Source organism: Caloenas nicobarica, chromosome 3 (genome assembly GCF_036013445.1).
Source record: "Caloenas nicobarica isolate bCalNic1 chromosome 3, bCalNic1.hap1, whole genome shotgun sequence".
Classification (NCBI taxonomy): Eukaryota; Metazoa; Chordata; class Aves; order Columbiformes; family Columbidae; genus Caloenas; species Caloenas nicobarica.
In genome coordinates, this window is record NC_088247.1 from 76,338,437 (window position 1) to 76,357,343 (window position 18,907).

The window sequence follows — 18,907 nt, forward strand, 5'->3', positions numbered from 1 at the left end:
ATATGTACATATATATAGAAATCGCTAATGATCATTTAGTCCACAAGATTAGACTACAGCTAGTCCAGAGGAAAGCCTTTGTAAATTTTGTTGTGTAGGCAGTGGATCTTATCAGCTGTTTCACTCCAGAAATGTGCTTCTATTGTGCCACTCTTCATCACTAGCTAACCTTAGATTCCAATGTGTTTCACACTTTAAACAGGATATAATTTACATAGAGCATTCTGCGTATTTTTATAAGTCTATAAAATATTTTAGCATATTATCTTAATGTAAATTCACCAATTTATGTTTACTCTAACAGTTTTAAATTATACAACTGTAACAAAATAGCTGAAATGTAATTTTCCTGTTGACTTATCTAAACTATTAATTTTATATAACTGAAAAAGCAGAAAACCTTGATCTATAATTTTCAAAAAAAAAATGGTCAATTTTCTTTGCTATACCATGTACCTCTAGGTTTTTTTCCCAAGTGAATACTATCTTACAGCTTTAAAGCTTTTCTTGATTAAATAATCTGAAGACACTAAGCTGACCAAGCAAAAACAAAAGCCAAAACTTTAAGCCTATATGTGTCACAAATAGTACTCAAATAGTTAGCACAATGTTAAGTGTTTTACCAGATCACATCTTTCAGGAAAACTCATAAAGAGTTCTACAAAAGTAGTAATAAGGAACTGTTTTGAACCTACAGAAGAAAGGACTTTCCAAGTGGGAATGAAGAACCACACTCGACCAAACATAATGCAGTAGGCATTCAAGCATGTACAGTACCATAAGACCTCCAAACATTCAAATCAATCTTCAAGTGAAAAAAAAGAGCAAGGATGAGGGGGCTGGAGTCATCTAGTCCATTTCAGGACCGAGCAATTTTTTTTTTTGGTTGCTGTTTCTGAAGTTTCAGAATAAATCAGATTACTTCAGATTCAACTTTAGAGGAGAACAGTTGCATAAGGAAAAGTACCTGCTGATGTGCAGTATTACGGTCTGGTGCAAGTAAGGCAAAAGGTAACATACCCTTCCCTACTAGCAAGCTTGTTCAGTCATTCTGCTGCTCCCTGCGTTCCATTAGAAAACAAATGAGATCTGGGTGCCTTTATCACACTGACTTACGACCTTGTCCATCCTTCCCAACATATAAAAACCTCTATTGGTGGCTATCATTTATATCTTCACCCTCCAAAGCCTTTGCTGATGGAGTTGTGGTCGGACTACAAATAAAATTCAATAAAGTATATACCTTATTTTGGCAGATCTGATGGACTGATCTAGTATGAACTTCTGGTATCACTGCTGTGCTGCAGCCTGCATTGAGGTCAAAAACTTCCAATGCTCGGTTGCTGCCAGCTGTAAGTACAATATCTTTACAGTTCTCTGTGTTAAAGTTAAACCGAATTAAAGGAACAAAAGTATATAGACAGACAAAAAGATGGATAAATAGATATCAAGACTGTTGTATTTAGTGCTCTATGAGCAGTACCAAAAATCTTACAGTCCTAAACATTTATGTCCAAGGATGAAGCTCAATACCACAAGAAATACAGCATTTTTACTCTAATAGAAAAAGAGTATTAAAGAATCAAATGCTAATTACTTTGACTGAAGATATTTCCATGTCATTAAGTCAAAAGAACTATAAAGAAAATAGGAAAAACAAAGGATACAAGAGTAGAAATCATTTACTGCTGAAAGGCTGGTAATCTCCATTGTTGAAGCCATGGGAAATTTCTGTACCAATTTGCAAACACTTCTCTGTTTGTATCTGCAAAAAATATCAAACGAATGTTAATGTTAATGAAATAAGTTATGATATGTCACCACCAGTAAAATCCCATTGGAATCACAAAGCAAAACAAAATGCTTTCTTTCATTATTAAAAATTACAGCCACAGACCTTTTGACTCATTGCCGAACTCTTATTAAAAAGGCAGAACACTATTGTGGTTCAATGTGACTAGATCTTTCTGTTTACCTAAATATATTGGCACAGACAACACAGATCTTAAACCCACTGAAGTCAACAGAAAGCATTCGTCCATGGTTATGGGTATGTATATGGATATATTGGGCAAGAAGAATGTGATTTCCATAGAAGTTGTCACCTGAGGTAAATAAACAGAGTTGTTAATAACTGTACTGGGTCTGGTTGAGGTGGAGTTAATTTTCTTCATAGTCACTTGTATGATGTTGTCTCTTACATTTGTGACCAAAACAGTGTTGATAATACATCAGGGTTTTAGCTATTGCTGAACTGTGTCTGCACAGCACTAAGATAGTCTATGTTTCCCACTGTGTCCCCAGAGTGAGTAGGCAGGGGGAGTGCAGGAGGCCAGATGGGAACACAGCCATGACCACTTGCTTGAATTATCCAAAGAGATATTCCATAAGATAAAATACCAAGCTCAGCAATAAAACTGAGGGGACAATTTTTTGAAAGCAGCTGTTGCTCAGAAACTGGCTGGGCATCAGTCTTCTGGTGGGAGCTAGTGAGCAATCACTTTTGCATCACTTGTGGGTTTTTTTCCTTTTTTGTTCACTCAGTAAATGGTCTTTATCTCATCCCATGAGCTTTCCCCACCTTTGCCCTTCCATTTCTCAACCCCATCCCACTGGGAGAGAGTGAGCGACTGGGTAGGGGCTCAGCTGTCAGTGAAGGTCAACACACCACAATACTTCAACATTTCTACATTATATTCTAGATGCAGATACTTCTATGCAGTAAAATAATTTCAATATAACTGTATTATACTTCCATTTTAGCATGTCTAAAATTGTCCAACGACAATACAAAAGTCCATGTGTGACACACTTGTAGGAATAATTACTGTTTCTTTCCAACAATGCTAAAAATTCGCAAAAGATAAATCATTTGACAAAAGCAATATGTTTATCAGCCTGATCAGTTCAAAAGAAAAGTGGTGAACAGTTTGCTTTTTCCTTTCTTTGTCATTCTCAAATAATGATCTGCTGAGCTTTTCCAGGTAGTTATTAGAGCTACTTCAACACCGATGGTGAAGCAGATGGCAAAATAGAGTGTTTTGCAATTCAATCCAAGAAGTTTTTTATTATTTCCAGAGTATTTTATTCAAGTAGACTACAAAAATAAACTGCTCTACACTTCAGGAACAACTGCTTTATTTCCATTTTTGAGTAAAGATATCCCAGCTAATTTTGAATAAGCTGAGATAATAGGAACAATCTAATGAAGGCAGCATGAAGCTGCTTCTGGTCTAATCTGCTCTGCCGAAAGAGGTTTACTGGAACAGTTAGGTTGCTCCCAAATGCAAGAACAATAGTTTCGAGTTAGTTGAAGTATCTCTCTTCTACAATGCAGTCTGCTACATACTTAAAACACCTCACAGAGTGTAATCTAGATAGAATTTCACCTTGAAAGAAAATCTTCAACCAACACAATAAACTGAGATTCATAAAAAACAAGTTAGGACACAACTGTAATAGGGAAAAACAAATAGAGCAAGAGTATCCATCAGTAAAGAAGAGATATTTTAGCATATTTAAGACCTTATCTTTTTTGAACACAGTGCATTTGCCATATGTCCTATACACATTTAATAATTCAAAGTGCAAGTGAACTTAAACTCAGACAGACATTGTGGACACATTGAGCTGGACGCCATACATTACTTCTTGTCTATTAGAGAATAAAGTCTGTATAACAATTTGGGTTACCTTTTTATTGCTTTAATAATACGTTCATAAACTAAGAATTAACAGATAACATAGAAGGAAGTTAATCAGATTGTAGAAGAAAGGTATTTCATAATTCAGACACAAGATAAAAATTAAACGCCACTCGTAATATATAAGAACAGGACTTGAGAAAAAAAATGTATGTGAAACATAAGCAAAAGTGCACAATCTACATTTTAATTAAAAATAATTTCCTATTTGCTATAGAAAAGATTGTTATATATCTTATAAAGTGCTTGTTGAGGAATTAATAAGAGGAATTAATCCAGTAAAGGTCAGAAGGTGTTGTAATGTTTATCAAGATAAAGACATGAAGAGCACACAAAAGAAAAGCTTTTTAGATCATTGAAAGATATTACAATTTGTCAGTAAGAAGGTGCATTCAATAAAGTAACTGTGCTTTTGTCTGCAGAACATCAACAGATTTCTGTCAATACAAGGGTTGCTTTGTAAGTAAAAAAAAAAAAAAAGGATAATAACAAATATTATAAGAATTCTTCAAAAGGAAAGAAAAAATATTTTTCTTTTCCTACCAGAAGCAAATTCTGAAAATAAAACTGTATACAACTAGGTTAAGAATTCCATCTCAGGTCTGGACACTTTCAATAGACAAATTTGACAGTCTGCCATTAGCAAAGCTAGTTCCTCTTTTGCAGAGTTTCAAATAAGAATGCACTGTTACAAACAATTGTGAAATTTTCAGCTATTACAAAACTCTGCAAGCCGCAGAAAATGCTGCACAGAGAAGGCCAGGACTGTGAAGTGAACACAGGCAAAATTCCATCTCACAATTCAACTGGAGAGGCTACTGTGGCACAAATGTGTCCTAAAAATTGTCTAGATTAGTCCAACACCTCCTCAAGCTACAAAAGAGCTTGTGTTGGAGGCAAAAAAATGGATGAACAGTACCTGCTTACTAAATTTTTTCTAGGTCTGCAATTCTATACATGGCACATAATCTCAGCTGAAAATCTTATAGATCAGGTATACGAATAAAATCACATCTGTGTTGATACACTCAAAACTACAACTCTGTCCTCCTTTGATGCCCTCAGTCTTTAGAATTCTGGAAATAGTGTAAATGACTAATCTCTGTAATCTCTTGTATCCCACATACTTTGGATATGAAATCATTTTCGAGGAATACATTTACAGAATATTGTTATTTTCAGGAGACTGGTATAACTTCAGAAATAAAATATAAAACCAGATTCCAAGATACAAACACTTCCTGCAATGATTGCAGAGATTTTCAGCAGATTTGAAGTCCTTTGTCGAGATATTTTTTTCAGGAAACCCAGGTAAAGTAGAAACATTTTGCTGACAGATAAAAAGCTTCAATGTTTGAAAGTGTGTTATGATGCTAAAATCAGAAGACAAATAGGCACCTGAAAAAAAACTCTCAAAGCTCCCCAAAAAACAGCTTGATGCAGATCTGACACTGGAAATTTTAAGGAAAATGGCTGCACATGACAAAGTCAAAACTAAGTGACAGACCACAAACATCATCACTATAACAGATCATAAAGTGTCAGGCTATTACAAACATTTTTATATGCACTGTAAAAAATAGTCTTCAAACAGTAGTCCCATTATACATTTCCAGACACAGGTTGAGTTCAGTAAAATAAGAAAATCAGTTACATGAAAAGGAAAATCATCACTTAATATTCTAGAATGCTCAGAATTTACCATAACTGAAAAAATTCTCTCTTACACTACAGAGGATAGATGTCATTCACTCACACTATGTAATGAATCTTAGATGTAGGAAAAGTTAAGCATGAGAAAATGTAAAGCATTTTGAGATGGTTGCTGTTAGAAGGACGTTAGAATTCATCTTATGACATGTGTTTCTCATCTAGTTTCCATTCTTTTTCTGATAAAAACCAGAGTTTTAAGTTGATTGATCTAATGGCTAAAGCTCAAAGGAACCAAGCTTAGAATATTCTTATTATCATACTGCTGAATCAGGTCTGTGTAGCCCATTTATTTAAGAAGTTTAAACTGGCTTAAAGTGATTTGCGTTAACTTTCCACAAGTAGCTGCAATGAACACTCAGCTATGTATCATTAGCATGCTAAATTTTAAACCCACTTAGCATAGTCTTTGCTCTATCCATCTATAATATGTTCTGGTATAGTTTCTTATTTAATCAGAGTAGATATTTTATTATTACTTCTCTTACTGTATTTATTTTTCATACAACCAATTGCTAAAGAAAATGTCTTTAAAAGACACTGTTTCTGTTAATGGAACACAATTTTCTCCTTTTTAAAGTGCTTTCAAATCACTTATTCTGATCTTTAAAACACGACAGATTATAAAAATGAGATAACAACCCATAGGTGTTTTGTTCTGCTCAAATTCTTACGTGAATTAAAAGTAATTAAGAATTTAAAAAAAAAAAAAAAAAAAAAAACAAAAAGAAAAGAAACAAAACACTTAGAAGCAAATAGTTACACTTCGTGTCAGCATGCACAACTGTTGTCGTAGAGTAGAAATTCAGTAGTTAGTAATTTTGGAGAATGCAAAGAAAATTGTTTAGGTTGTGAGTCATTTTGAGACGAATCATAGAAGCAAAAGTCAGGACATCTGTATGCTATTCCCAGAACTACAATAAATCTCCTCTGTGACATTTTTAAATAAGGATATACTTAAATAAGCCAATCGGGAATATAATGTTCTTTGTTCTTATTTCCACTTCTCAGTTTCACCTTTAAAACTGAACAAATATTTAACCATTTAATTAAGTTGCTGTCATGCTTAGTTAATTAATACTTATGGGGAGTTCTTTGAAACTTTTGCACAGAGGAACAGTGATATGATTTGTCATTGTACTGTCTTCACCTCTGAAACACAGTAGCCATCTATTGGTTAGCCAGAATGCATTGCCATGCCCTTTTAATTAAGGGTATAAAGTGTCTTCTTGAATCAGTTTCATTCAAGCATTCTTCCAAACTTGACTCAGAAGGCAGAATGAGAGAGTTGTGAGAAACTAAAGGAAGGATGCAGTGTTCCATAAAAGAAAGAAATGCTGGGAAATGAACTGGAGGGAATCCTCAAGAAAATGTCTAAAGCAAATTAACCTTTAATACATGTTTTTAAGAGACAGAGATAAAGAGATGATGGAGATGGAGATGGAGATATAGAGAGATAATCAGGCCTCAGACAGGTTTGTGGATTTGTTGTAATGACTACAATTGTGTATTTGGTATTTTGGCATTACACTAATACCCCAGAGAGTCTAATGGCACACTTTTGAGTTAGTGCATCAAGAAATACTGAGAGCATGGCAATAACAAAATGCTGCCATAAGCACAACCCTAGATACATACTTTAACAGCTTTAAACCAGGATATTATTATATATATTTCTAACAAAGCAATTGGAACAACACAGAACATGGTAGCAGTTCAGTGCCCAAGTCCTTGCGAAAGTACTTGAGTGGGATCTACAATTACATAAAGTTCCATACTACCTTCAGTTTCTAAATTAACTAGCTTAAAGGTAGTTCAGACAAGTCTTCCACAACAGTAATGGCAGTATGGGTTTTCTTCAGATTATTGGATACTTTCCTCTGAGAGGCATGGGTATTTGTTTAAAAAAAAAAAAAAGTAAAAAGGTAAAAAGTAAAAAGGAGGTATCTGGAGCCAGTACATTATACACTACAATAGAAGTTCCTTATTAAAGCCTAAGCCCCTACAAATAGATGGAAAAACTATTTTTAACTAAATCTTGAAACTGAAAAATAATCAGAAGAGGGACGGATCTAAAAGATCAGAATGTTGTTTTCCATCTTCATTTTCTAAGTTCTTCCACAATTGCCTGTATAATTTTAAGAGTTAAGAATGTTGTGAGAGAAGTAGTTGCCTGTCTCGGTTTGCAAATATTACTTCTTTATACTATGAATAGATATCAGGCAAAACTGGGAACAGGAATCACTTGTCCTTCCTTCCAGGTTCTTCCTGTACTTTTGCTACAGGGTGAGGAATTCAGAACATAAGATCTCTGTAGAAGCATCTATGAGAAAAGAAAGTCAAGGGGAAAAAAATCCTTTTAAAAGAACTTGTGCCTATATTTCAGTATTTTATTTTTATTTTATTCTATTAGTTTTACCCTCCTAAGTTAATGTATATACTATAAAATCAAAGCAGGAAATTTTGTATTCCTCTGTATTTACTTTTCCAGTCTACTCGCTTTATTCCTATTCCAAATAGAGTATATGACTAAAATAATGAGAGCCATAACAACACCCTCCATTAAGGATTTTGACCAGAAATGGAAGGTAAAGTATCAGAAATGAGTGTAAAACCAAGTATGTGACTGAAAAGCACAATTAATGAACCATTTTGAAAAAATTTTAAATAGATCTTAGATGATAATCCATCAGCTACTTTTTCAAGTAAGAAGGAATCTCTGCTCTTTAAAAAGTGTATTTTAAAGGAGTGATATATTTTGGTATGTTTTTCTCCTTTGGTTTTCTGTATGATCACTTGAAGTTTCAGTTCCACCTACCCGGTTCATGTCTCAATCGAGGAAAGCACTCCTATTCAAAAACATACTTAAACCTGTGCTTAAGAAAATAGGCCTCTTTCTCCCATTTAAGGATGAAGCCCAATGCTATTTACTATCATGAACAGACAGAACACACCATTCACAATATCAGCTAATAGACTTCAATGTTGTAACGTTGTTTGCTCTTCCACTCAAAATCTAAAGTCATAACATGACAACCAGAATAGTATTAGTAATAAGTGCACGAAGAATGCCTAACAATGAAGAAACACAAGGACTAAATAGGGTAATAAGTAATTAGATGCAATTTAATAGTTGGAAAATCAATGAAAATCATGAAAGTGATCTACTTCCATTTGATATAGAAGGAAGAAAACAGCCACAGAATCTTAGAGTCTCTGAAAGAAAAAGTATACAGAATATTCCCACAAGAGGAAGATTTGCTATAGCTACTCGAACATAACTCAAGACATTAATGCACACTGAGAAGTAAACAGGCAGAAGGAAAAGCTCAGAAGGTCCCAAATGGTAACAGTAGTAGTAAAATACTATTTGCAGTAGTTAAGGTATGCACTCTAAAAAATATTTGACATTTCCATTTTTTTTCTTATTATGCCAGAACAAAGGTATTTTTACAATTAGCTTTTACTATTTGTTCAATTTTTTTTTCTTCTGTAATATTCTCACCCCCCAGACCACCTCAACACCCACAAAATCCCAGGTCAAACAGTACAAGTACTTTCACTGCTCTGTTAATGAGGAATTGTACTCACCGTTTCAGGTCGTCCTTCATTGTGTCTAGATGGAAACGTAATAGATGAAATTCAGCTCCACAACACAGCAATATAAATGTATCTATAAAATAAAACTGTGCAAAGCGTACAGTCCTCTGGAACTTTTCTTTGCCCTGAAATGCAAAGAGGATTATTAAGAATGCATTCTAAGATAATGAATAATTTTTCAGAGATTGCTGGTGTTAAGGTGTAGTCTCCCTGTTATCTTGACGATACGCCAGATGCTTAGTTTATTATGTAGTGGGTTTTCCTATATTTGACATCTATTAATCTAAAATAAAGTTTTCAATCGATTTAGATTAGTTGGCAGTGAAGTTAAAAGTATCTGTAGTCAACTGAATCTAACACAATCTAGCTTCATACTTCAAACTTCCATTTGAATTGAGGAGTAGACTATAAAGTCAAGCAGAGCTGAGCCAACGAAAATAGAATAAGCAGACAATAAAACAAAAGCTTCCAGACATGCCTACTAGTTTTGTCTACCAAGGTTGTTTTTTTAACTTTCATAAATTATCATGATAAAATCATGCATATACCTCATCTCAAAGGATATTCTGAATGATTAGCAAAACTGAAGGGAGGATAGTTTCCACAAACAGGAGAACCCCAGAGTGGCCATGGTCTCAAGCTCATACTAAGTATAGCAGGTGTATGGGAACACACTCCAATAGGGAAAATTTAAATCTTTCCACTGTGGTCATGCATGGAACTGAAGTATATTTAGAGAATGAGTGGCACTGGTATAAATTTTATGGTAAAGTTCTCCCACTTCAGAGAACAGCAGGGGAAGAATTAAAACAGGATGCTGGATGATCAGTTGGTCTAGCCATGGAAAGGCATCTCAGGTTTCTGTATACAACACTGCATCAAATCCAATAGCAAAGAATAGAAAGCTTTGCACCTCTGAAAGATTGGACTGCTTGTACAATTTTATGTTAGTACAACCTGGTTTTGTTAGTTTGCCTCCGGGCTTGCAGGGATGTGGGACTATCATTTGAATTCAAAACAGACATTGCTGAGCCTAGCACAATATCCACTACTTCTCACTTAACATCTGCCCCAATTGTAAAACACAAGAAAACTTTAACCCCACAAATTTCTGGAATTGGACCGTGTGTGATCAAAAATGTAGGAAAGCAACAAATATTATTTAATCCATCATGGTCCCTCAAACAAGTGGCACTATCAATGCAGATCAGTTTCTCTGCAATTAAACCTACATGTTCTCCATTTCTAAGTACATCATATGCAGATCATAGTATCAGTTGGAATCACCACCACTCAATAGCTCTGAAAATCAGGCTGTTAAAATGGCAGTAGATGAAAGTGCAAAACAGTGTCCTCTGTGAACCAAACTGACAGAAGTTTCTAATTACCAGAATTAGGGCAGATTCATTATTGCAGACTGACCAGACCCTTAAAGTTCTGTCTTCTGATGCAGAAACTAAGAACTTCTTGTCATGACTCCACCCAACAGAGTTAACTGCACCATCATGACCTAATAAAAATAATAATAATGCATGTATACATATCTCCAGATTTAATCATGTTGTTTTAATATAATTATGCACAATATTAAAATATATTTTAAATCCAGGCTTGAAATGGTTGGATTAAACTGGTAACAGTAAACCAATTATTGATTTTTTTTTCCACCAGAAACCATGGAAAAATATCTCTCAATAAAAACCAGACAATCATAATTCTGACTCTAATTTTTCAAATTTATTGGAAGAGCATTTTCAAGAAACATCCTTGAAATTCAATTTAAGCAAAGATACAGTATTACCTAAAAAGAGAATCTTAATATTATAATGAAATTTTATATTAAACATGAATTGGAAACTTTTTAATACCTTGCAAATAGTTGCAATACTTTATTCATTAGGCTTATATTACTGAGTTAGCCATTTTTGTAAAAACATTATGAACATGCTACTACAACAGCTTCTGGAGGACTGTCTCATGAGATTTAAAAAATATAGCTGTCTCTTTAAAAATCATAGTTTAAAAATATTATATTCTCCAGTTAATAGCAAAAAAAATCTTCTACAAAAAAATCCCAAACTTTTCCAGTTTTGTGTGACAGAGCTAAAAACAAGATTAGAAATTTACAAACAACTTCAAAATCCAAAAACGTCATGCAGAAACTAAAATTATTAATTTGGTCTAAAATTATATTGATGCTGATTGAAAAGGTCAAAAAAGAAGAAACTATGTCAAACAAATTTAACAAACTTTGGCGCATTTATTCTAATTTGGCCAGATGAAATCTGATGAATTTCAACTAGCCTTAAAACATTCAAAGTTCTTATGCTGCCCTCTTGTGCACATTTTCTCTTCAATCAACTGAAGTGTTATATAAAAATAAAATGTTTGCTTTAAATTACGGGAAGGCCAGTCAATTTAGCTCAGCAACTAAGATCTTTTATGATAACATATATCTCCAAAAAGGCTTATAAACAAGATATTTCAATTCCTAGTAACCAAATACTTGTAGAATTTCCACCAGAAAACTGCATAGTTAGTTATTCAAGTACTATACACAAAGATTCATTTGGAGGCTTTTGTTTCGCAAAACTATTTGGAAGCCTTGAATTATCTTCGTTAAAGAGAGGGAAAAAAAAAAAAACACCCAACACACACACACAAAACCCCCCACACAACACCAAAAAAGAAAAAAAAAAAATAAAAACCACAAAAAACCCACCAGAATTTACAAAACTGTTTTCCAAAGTGGTAAGGAACATGAGAAACTTTAGGAAAAGTTGAGATTTTGAAAATTGGAAAACACATGCAAAAAGCTTAAGAATCTCTACACTCCAGGTCCCCTAATCCCAAAGCATAGTGAAGGAGATGCCAGCTGGCTTGCAAGAGACCAGTAAGCTACAAAACAAGCTTTACTCAGGGTTCCCCAGTCCTGAGCACACTGAGAAGTACCGCAGCCTGTTTTGTAAAAAGACTTCTTCAAAAAAGGCCATGCTGGCTGTAACTCTTAAAGCTGGTCAGCATTACCTGCACTTCACTGTAGGACTGTGTACCTGAAAAATCAACACTGAAGACAAATGCAGAACTACTCAAAATTGTGACTGAGCACTTCAGGGAACAAAACTGAATGAATTAGGCTTATAGCAAAGTCACTGCTGTTATCACTACTCTCTGAGGGTGCATTATAAAAATATGATATTTGATAATCAGGTATATTCAGATGTTAATGCTGCCTTGAAATTGAAATTTTTTAACAGACTAGATATCATTGCCATTTCTTGAAAAAGGAAATTTTTACATTACTATCGATTGCAGTTCTGAATAAGAACAGTGCATCGTGGTTTTTAATGAAAAGAAAATACATTTTTTGACACTTCAAAAGCATCTAAAGTAGAAAGTAAACAGGTGATTTCATGATAATCTGAACTATACAGAAGAATTACATGAATGAAATAAGCACGTAACTGATGATTTGCAGTTCTTACTTCCCTAAAATACAGTATCTGACAGTTTCACATTTATGTTGCTTTTGAAAAGAACCACATGCACAGGTTGTGTTCTTACACTACCTAAAGAGCCTGAAGTAGAATGTGGTTTACACTTCTTTTCAGACCGTGGATTATAAAAGAAGACATAGAATAAAGAATGAAAGATATCAACGAAACAAATTAGATAACAGTGCAAGGCCTAAGAAAACTAACAGAACAAAGTCAACTGGCCAAAGAACAATTTAGTAATGAATCGTATTTTTTTTTAAATCGAGATGAAAAACTAGTACTTGACACCTTAACTACTGGCACCAGAAAAATCTCCTCTGTAGTATCAGGAAGTTTAGTGCAGGTCACTTTACTCATCACAATAAATTAGCCTGCATTTTCAGAGTACTGCAGTATTTTAGGGGGCTCTGAATGCTGAAATATCTTATAGACTCATAATATTTAATAATAGATGCAACAAAGTCAATGAAATTAGTATCTTGCCCTAAGACAAAACAAAGATAAAACCCAGCTATTACCAGTCCAAAAATCAATGAAGCCTGCATAAAACCAAACTCTAGTGAAACAAACATCCAAAAAATAATTTTTCACAGACTTGAAATCTCACTTTCGGCAGCACATAATCTCTATATACATTCAGGTAAAATCACCCTCACTTCTTGATAGTGGTTCACATAAAGAGAAGCTGGATCTGCGATGCAAAAGACAAACTGCAAAGAATAGCTACAGGACACATAGTGTACGATGGTGATTTATAACCTCATGGAATAATTCTGCAACATTTATGTTCTATTTCACATTCAGAATAGCCCTGCTAACAAAACAAACAAACAAACAAACAAAACCCAAACAACAACAACAAAAGACCAACAAACTTTAAAGTTCTTGAAAATCTTTTACCTCTTAACTTCTTGAAATCACTTAGAAAGATGTGTTAATAATCTGAAGAAACACTGAATTCTTTGGGCACAGATTCGTTAAACTGTTGTGTGCAAAATTCTGTAGCAGTACTGTATCATTATTATTATAGATGTTTGTAACAAGTGAGGGAAGAAAATACAGAAATTTGATCACTTTTGGTTAACTGCATTTTTCAGAAATCCTGATCTTCCAAAACAATGTCAAATGTATTGCAGATACATGGGATCCCTTTGAACAAAATTACTGCTTTTGTTCTAATACTACCTAAATAACAAAGTTACGTCAATAAACCTCAAAACACTATTCCTGCCCACAGTTTATGTGACTTGCAGTACGAATTTGCTCAAATTAATCAGTGATACATAAAGAAAAACACTTTTTAATGTTTATGAACTCACTAAAAAAAGACCTTGCTACCCTGCCCTCGAGGCATATTTTCATCGATTTCTTCACACAAAGAGGAAAATATCAGTAATGTTACCTCTATTAGTTGCCAGAATGCCACAGCTGCTTCCACAAAATACAATGAAAACTATTCAAAAAACCCAATGTCCTGGTTTCAGGTGGGATAGAGTCAATTTTCTAATTTTCTTCCTAGTAGCTGGTATAGTACTGTGTTTTGGATTTAGAATGAGAAAAATGTTGATAATAGACTGATGTTTTAGTTGTTGCTAAGTAGTCAAGGACTTTTCAGTTTCTCATGTCATGCCAGAAATCACTTATCAGAGTTTTTTACTTAGAAATAATTTTCTAAACCAACTTAATCTACTTTGACACTTGTTTAGGTGTGCTAGTGAATGACAGTCATCTTCCATTACAAACTTCCACAGTAGATCAGTCCTGCTATATGAATTTTAAATCATAACATTTACTGTTATTAAAATTTCAACAGATAGTTCTAGTGGAAATTTAGAATTCATTTTTTTAAAGCTCATCTACAACACTAAGTGTTTGCATGAACATGCACTTCTGCAGATGTGGATTTTCCGTAGGAATAGTCCCCTTTTTTTTCAAACAGTTGTTCTTAGAAGTATGAAGCTGCAAACCAATCACATTTGTTGCCAAGTCATTGTAGTCAATTTTTTAGCAATAATCTGTTACAATATATTACTGCAATACACACAGGAACTATCATTACAGCATATTGCCTTTATTAATTCTACTTAATGATTGTAATAGATCATAATACATACACAATGCAGATTGCATATGTATGGTACTATAACACATATGCAATGCAAAATGCAATCTATATCATGATACATCACTATTTACCTTCCCGAAAACTGAGAAATGGGAAAATCTGGTAGGCAGTTTAATTCCCTTCTACCCCATTCTTCTCAAGGTGATGTAAGTGGAATCTAATTACTATGCTATTTTAGGTTAAACTCATATACTATTTCTTTAATAATATAATTCATAAATTTACCTGAAAAAACATTACGTGTATCAGTAAGATTGGAATTGAATATCAACACAGTCTTGTCAGCCAGGCCACAAGCCAGCATCTCTCCATCTCCTATAAAGAGGAAACAACGACCTTATGAAAACAATGACCTTATATGCTGTTTCTTTTAATCATAAATATCACGTGTCATTACAACAAAACACACACCAGATATTCATTTCATATGTTTAACACATATTTTTTTATGAACGCCACAAACTCATATTGCAGAATTTGATAGGAATTTGTACAAAATCCATTTCTTGTCCTGACATATTCTCAAAGCAGTTATTCATCACAAGTTAGAAGTTCACTTTTCGCAAAAAAAGTGCTACAAAATTTAAGTGCAGAATTTTTTAGCATTTAAACCTATTTCCCTACTCTCATTTTTAATATCTTCTTATTAACACTGTATCACCTTTTCTTACATACTAGAATAAAAAGCACATATTAGTCATTCTAGATCACTTCTTAAAGATGACTAATTTCTTTCATAAGGTAATTCTAAAAACTATCCAAGCGCAGTCAGACTGTTCATTTATATTGGTAATCAGTGGGGTCACACAATGATGGGATAGACTCACTATGTCTACATAATGGCAGTGATTTGTGAAATTTAACTGCTTGCTCAAAAACTTTTCCTGAAAAAATTACAATAATAAAGAGCAGATAAATTAATCAATGGGAAAATAAAGGAGGGCAGAGAAAGAGAAGATAGCAATAAAAGTAAGGAAATGAAGTGCATTATTCAAATCAATGCTATTAGGTTCACTGTGAAAAGTATTTCAAAAGAGGTACCCCAGAACACCTCCTTCACAAAACTCCTGCGTACCTTTACAAAGACAGAAAGAATAAACATTTCACCAGCAATATACCCTGCTATCCACTGTCCAAGTACCATTCACATTGCAGGTTCAGAATACTATGTTCCAAAGCACATTTTTCCCCATATTTTGACAATATAAACCAATAAGAGATCCATATTTCTACTCTGAGAATCATCAACTAAGAGTGAATTTTAAGTGGGACACACAATGGGGTAGACATATATATGCTAAGAAGAGGCATTCCAGAATCTTTTTTTCTGTTGCCAGTTATTAAATGCGCCGGTACAATAAACTGGCAAAGAACTACTCTATAAAATATTTTTTATTTTATCTGACAATCAATATTTCAGTTGACTTTCCTCCAAGTAATAATAATTGCACATACTAAGTAATGCTCTTAAATATTTACATTACAAAAATAAGTAGACCTGGACAACATATTCCAAGAAATACATGTCCCACAGACTCAAACGTGTGAAGTCTTTGAGCTAAAGGATGGTGGTCTTCTGCAGATTTCCCCCACTTTTTCTAAAGTTTTGACAGTATATGTTTTCAGCATGAGAGCTGATTGGTAAGTATATCAGGTAGGTGATATAAGGTAAAATTCATATATACATAATTAAAAATACATAAAATTTCTTGTGCATACAGAATGAGAAGTAGTAATTTTCCACTGAATTTTGGAGGCTTGTTTAATGGATCATCATTGCACATCCTGAAAAAAAAATGTTTTCTAACAGAGCAACAAGTTATAACACCTCTCATACTACAGAAGAATATTTAATAAATCCAAGAAGGTTTGCACTAACTCATTAATGCAGCTCTACAACTTAAGTTTTACTTCATTATTCTATTCAGTTTTCTTTCTGCTTTGTTTAAAGATGCACAAGACCACTTGAAAGAGTGTTCCAAACTGCAATTCCAAGTTGCAAATTTGCAACAGAAAATATATTCTAAAGCTAGGAACCATCTGTTCAACAGAGACTACAACAGTAACATAACTCTTTACAAGCTTACAATGATACAATATTTATTCCAAGAAAAAGAAACTCTGTAAGTATTGCTAAACCTTGTTTTGCTAAATTGTCATTGTTTAAGCCTCTGTGTGCATGTATGTGAGAAAGACAAAGACAGAAACAGAGATGTTCCTTCCTCAGAGTAAGTAAAAGATGGCTTATGTTTAAAATGTATCACCCAAACTATAGCAAAGCTTTTCTATGCTAAAAAATAACTTCTAGTTTTAAGTGCACATAACATTCCTAGAAATAAGCTCTCTGCAACCAGTTTCTTTTAGGAACCACAAAAATAATTTCTTCCCATTCTCTAGGGAACACTTACAGCTGAAATATGTTTTAGAAAAGTTACTGATTGCATGTAATTATTTTTATTTCTTGAAGATGAAAGTTGCTCTTTTCCACAAAATATTTACAAAGATATATTTTTTAAAATACTTTGAAAATATTATGATTTGCAGAGTGTACATTGACATAATTATATACGTGGTAATACATTTGATTGCTAATCTAAGAAGTTAGTTCTGTATAATAATATTTATATGAATTAGAAATTGCTAAACCTTTCAGAAGAGTCACTTCTCTGAAGCAGTTAAGAAAAATATCCTTCTCTGGATTATATGGAAGAAATTTTTAATATATATTTTAATATATAAAAAATGAATAATCTTTATATAAGAAATACGATTATTCTGATTCTTTTGAAACAGAACTTCAGGTTCTAATACATCCTAATGACACTAAGTAACTGTCTCAGAAAATAAATTCTCTAGTGAAAGAACTTGTTAGACTACTAATTTTCAAGTTGTAGTGGGAAAGTCATAAAATAAATTCAAAGGAAACAAGACATAAAATCCGAGAAGAATTAGAATACTTTTGAATAGGTGCTAGCAGCTTGCATGGTTTTGCAAGTTAAAAAATTATGAACAAACAGCACATGGTATTGCCAGGAAGTTTTCTAGGAATTTACCTAATACATCCATGGTCTTAACAATGCATGTCACACAAATTTTGGTTTTATGTCTTCAGACTCACGGAACTGTACATTTTATAAAGCCTGTACATACCGGCATACTGAACGCAACAAATTGGAGTTGGTTTACATGTAACAGATATTTCTTTCTCATATTTGATTGGAGGATAACTTTCCAATGGATACTCCTTATTTTTACTTCAAAGAAGGAAAAAAAGAGAAAGAGAGGAGAAATATTAAGATATCTAAACCCAGTATATTTTCATTTCAGTTATGAAATATATGTGCTTTGGGAGATATTCTAAACATCTTTATACAAATATTTCCTGGAAAACTTACATTAAATCCAAGATAAGAAGATGAATGAATTTTAAATTGTCATACTTAAGTTACTTGTATCATCAACAGTTATGAATTCACGAGATCAAGAAATAACATGGACTTGTACATAAAATCAAATTTAAGTTGCATACCTACCTAATAAAAGTATTTAAAGAAAGCAAACTCCACCTAGTTGTGACAACAAGTGACATGAAGAATATCTCCATATACAAAAACAAGAATGACACTGGTCGTCTATTTAAAAATATATTAAAAAATAAAATAAAGTGTTAATTAGCTTAACCTGTCATAAAACAGAGCAAACCAATCTAGAAATTATCTCAAGTCCTTATCTAAAGCTTTGCCTATGTGTGCAAGGATTACAAAAAATTTAGTTTCGAGCTATCAAGTGTTTAAGAAACAGTTCTTTAAAAGTAAAAAAATTATGGCATCAATCATTCTTTACTCTTATGTTTGTATTACAAAGAACAAAGACTGTCTATAATATTAACAGAAAAAAATGTGTGTAATATTCCCATTTAACATACCACACAAATTAAGATGAAAAGCCAGCTCTAAAAAAGCATTTGTTCTTTGTGTCCACAGTGATGATGAATCCACTACTCAAATTGTACCATTACGTATATTCTGATTAATTCCACCAGAGTAAGCTTGCATTAGCTTAAGATAATATGATTTTAGGGCTGAACAAGGCACATGATCTAAAATCACTAAGTCGCACTGTGTCACATTTAGTTATTTTTCTGACTAGAGTTGCAGCTTAAGAACGTGTTGGGACTATGCCTCTTATATTTAGCACCTGCTCTTTTTTCTAGAAACAAAAATCTAAGAAAATAAATGTATATATTTTATTTTACATGTTAGACTTACTCA

At 33.2% G+C, this 18,907-nt stretch overlaps 1 protein-coding gene across 1 annotated transcript in view; it reads right to left on the reverse strand.

Annotated features, from left to right (window-relative positions):
• Positions 1 to 18,907, reverse strand: part of WDR27 (WD repeat domain 27) — a 111,364-nt gene that overhangs the window by 72,701 nt on the left and 19,756 nt on the right. Inside the window, exons 15-20 of the mRNA XM_065632076.1 lie at positions 17,787 to 17,890; positions 14,862 to 14,951; positions 10,403 to 10,524; positions 9,006 to 9,139; positions 1,668 to 1,765; positions 1,244 to 1,365 (exon numbers count right to left, since the gene is read on the reverse strand). Of these exons, the coding sequence (XP_065488148.1) occupies positions 1,244 to 1,365; positions 1,668 to 1,765; positions 9,006 to 9,139; positions 10,403 to 10,524; positions 14,862 to 14,951; positions 17,787 to 17,890 (670 nt within the window). The remainder of the gene's footprint in view (positions 1 to 1,243; positions 1,366 to 1,667; positions 1,766 to 9,005; positions 9,140 to 10,402; positions 10,525 to 14,861; positions 14,952 to 17,786; positions 17,891 to 18,907) is intronic.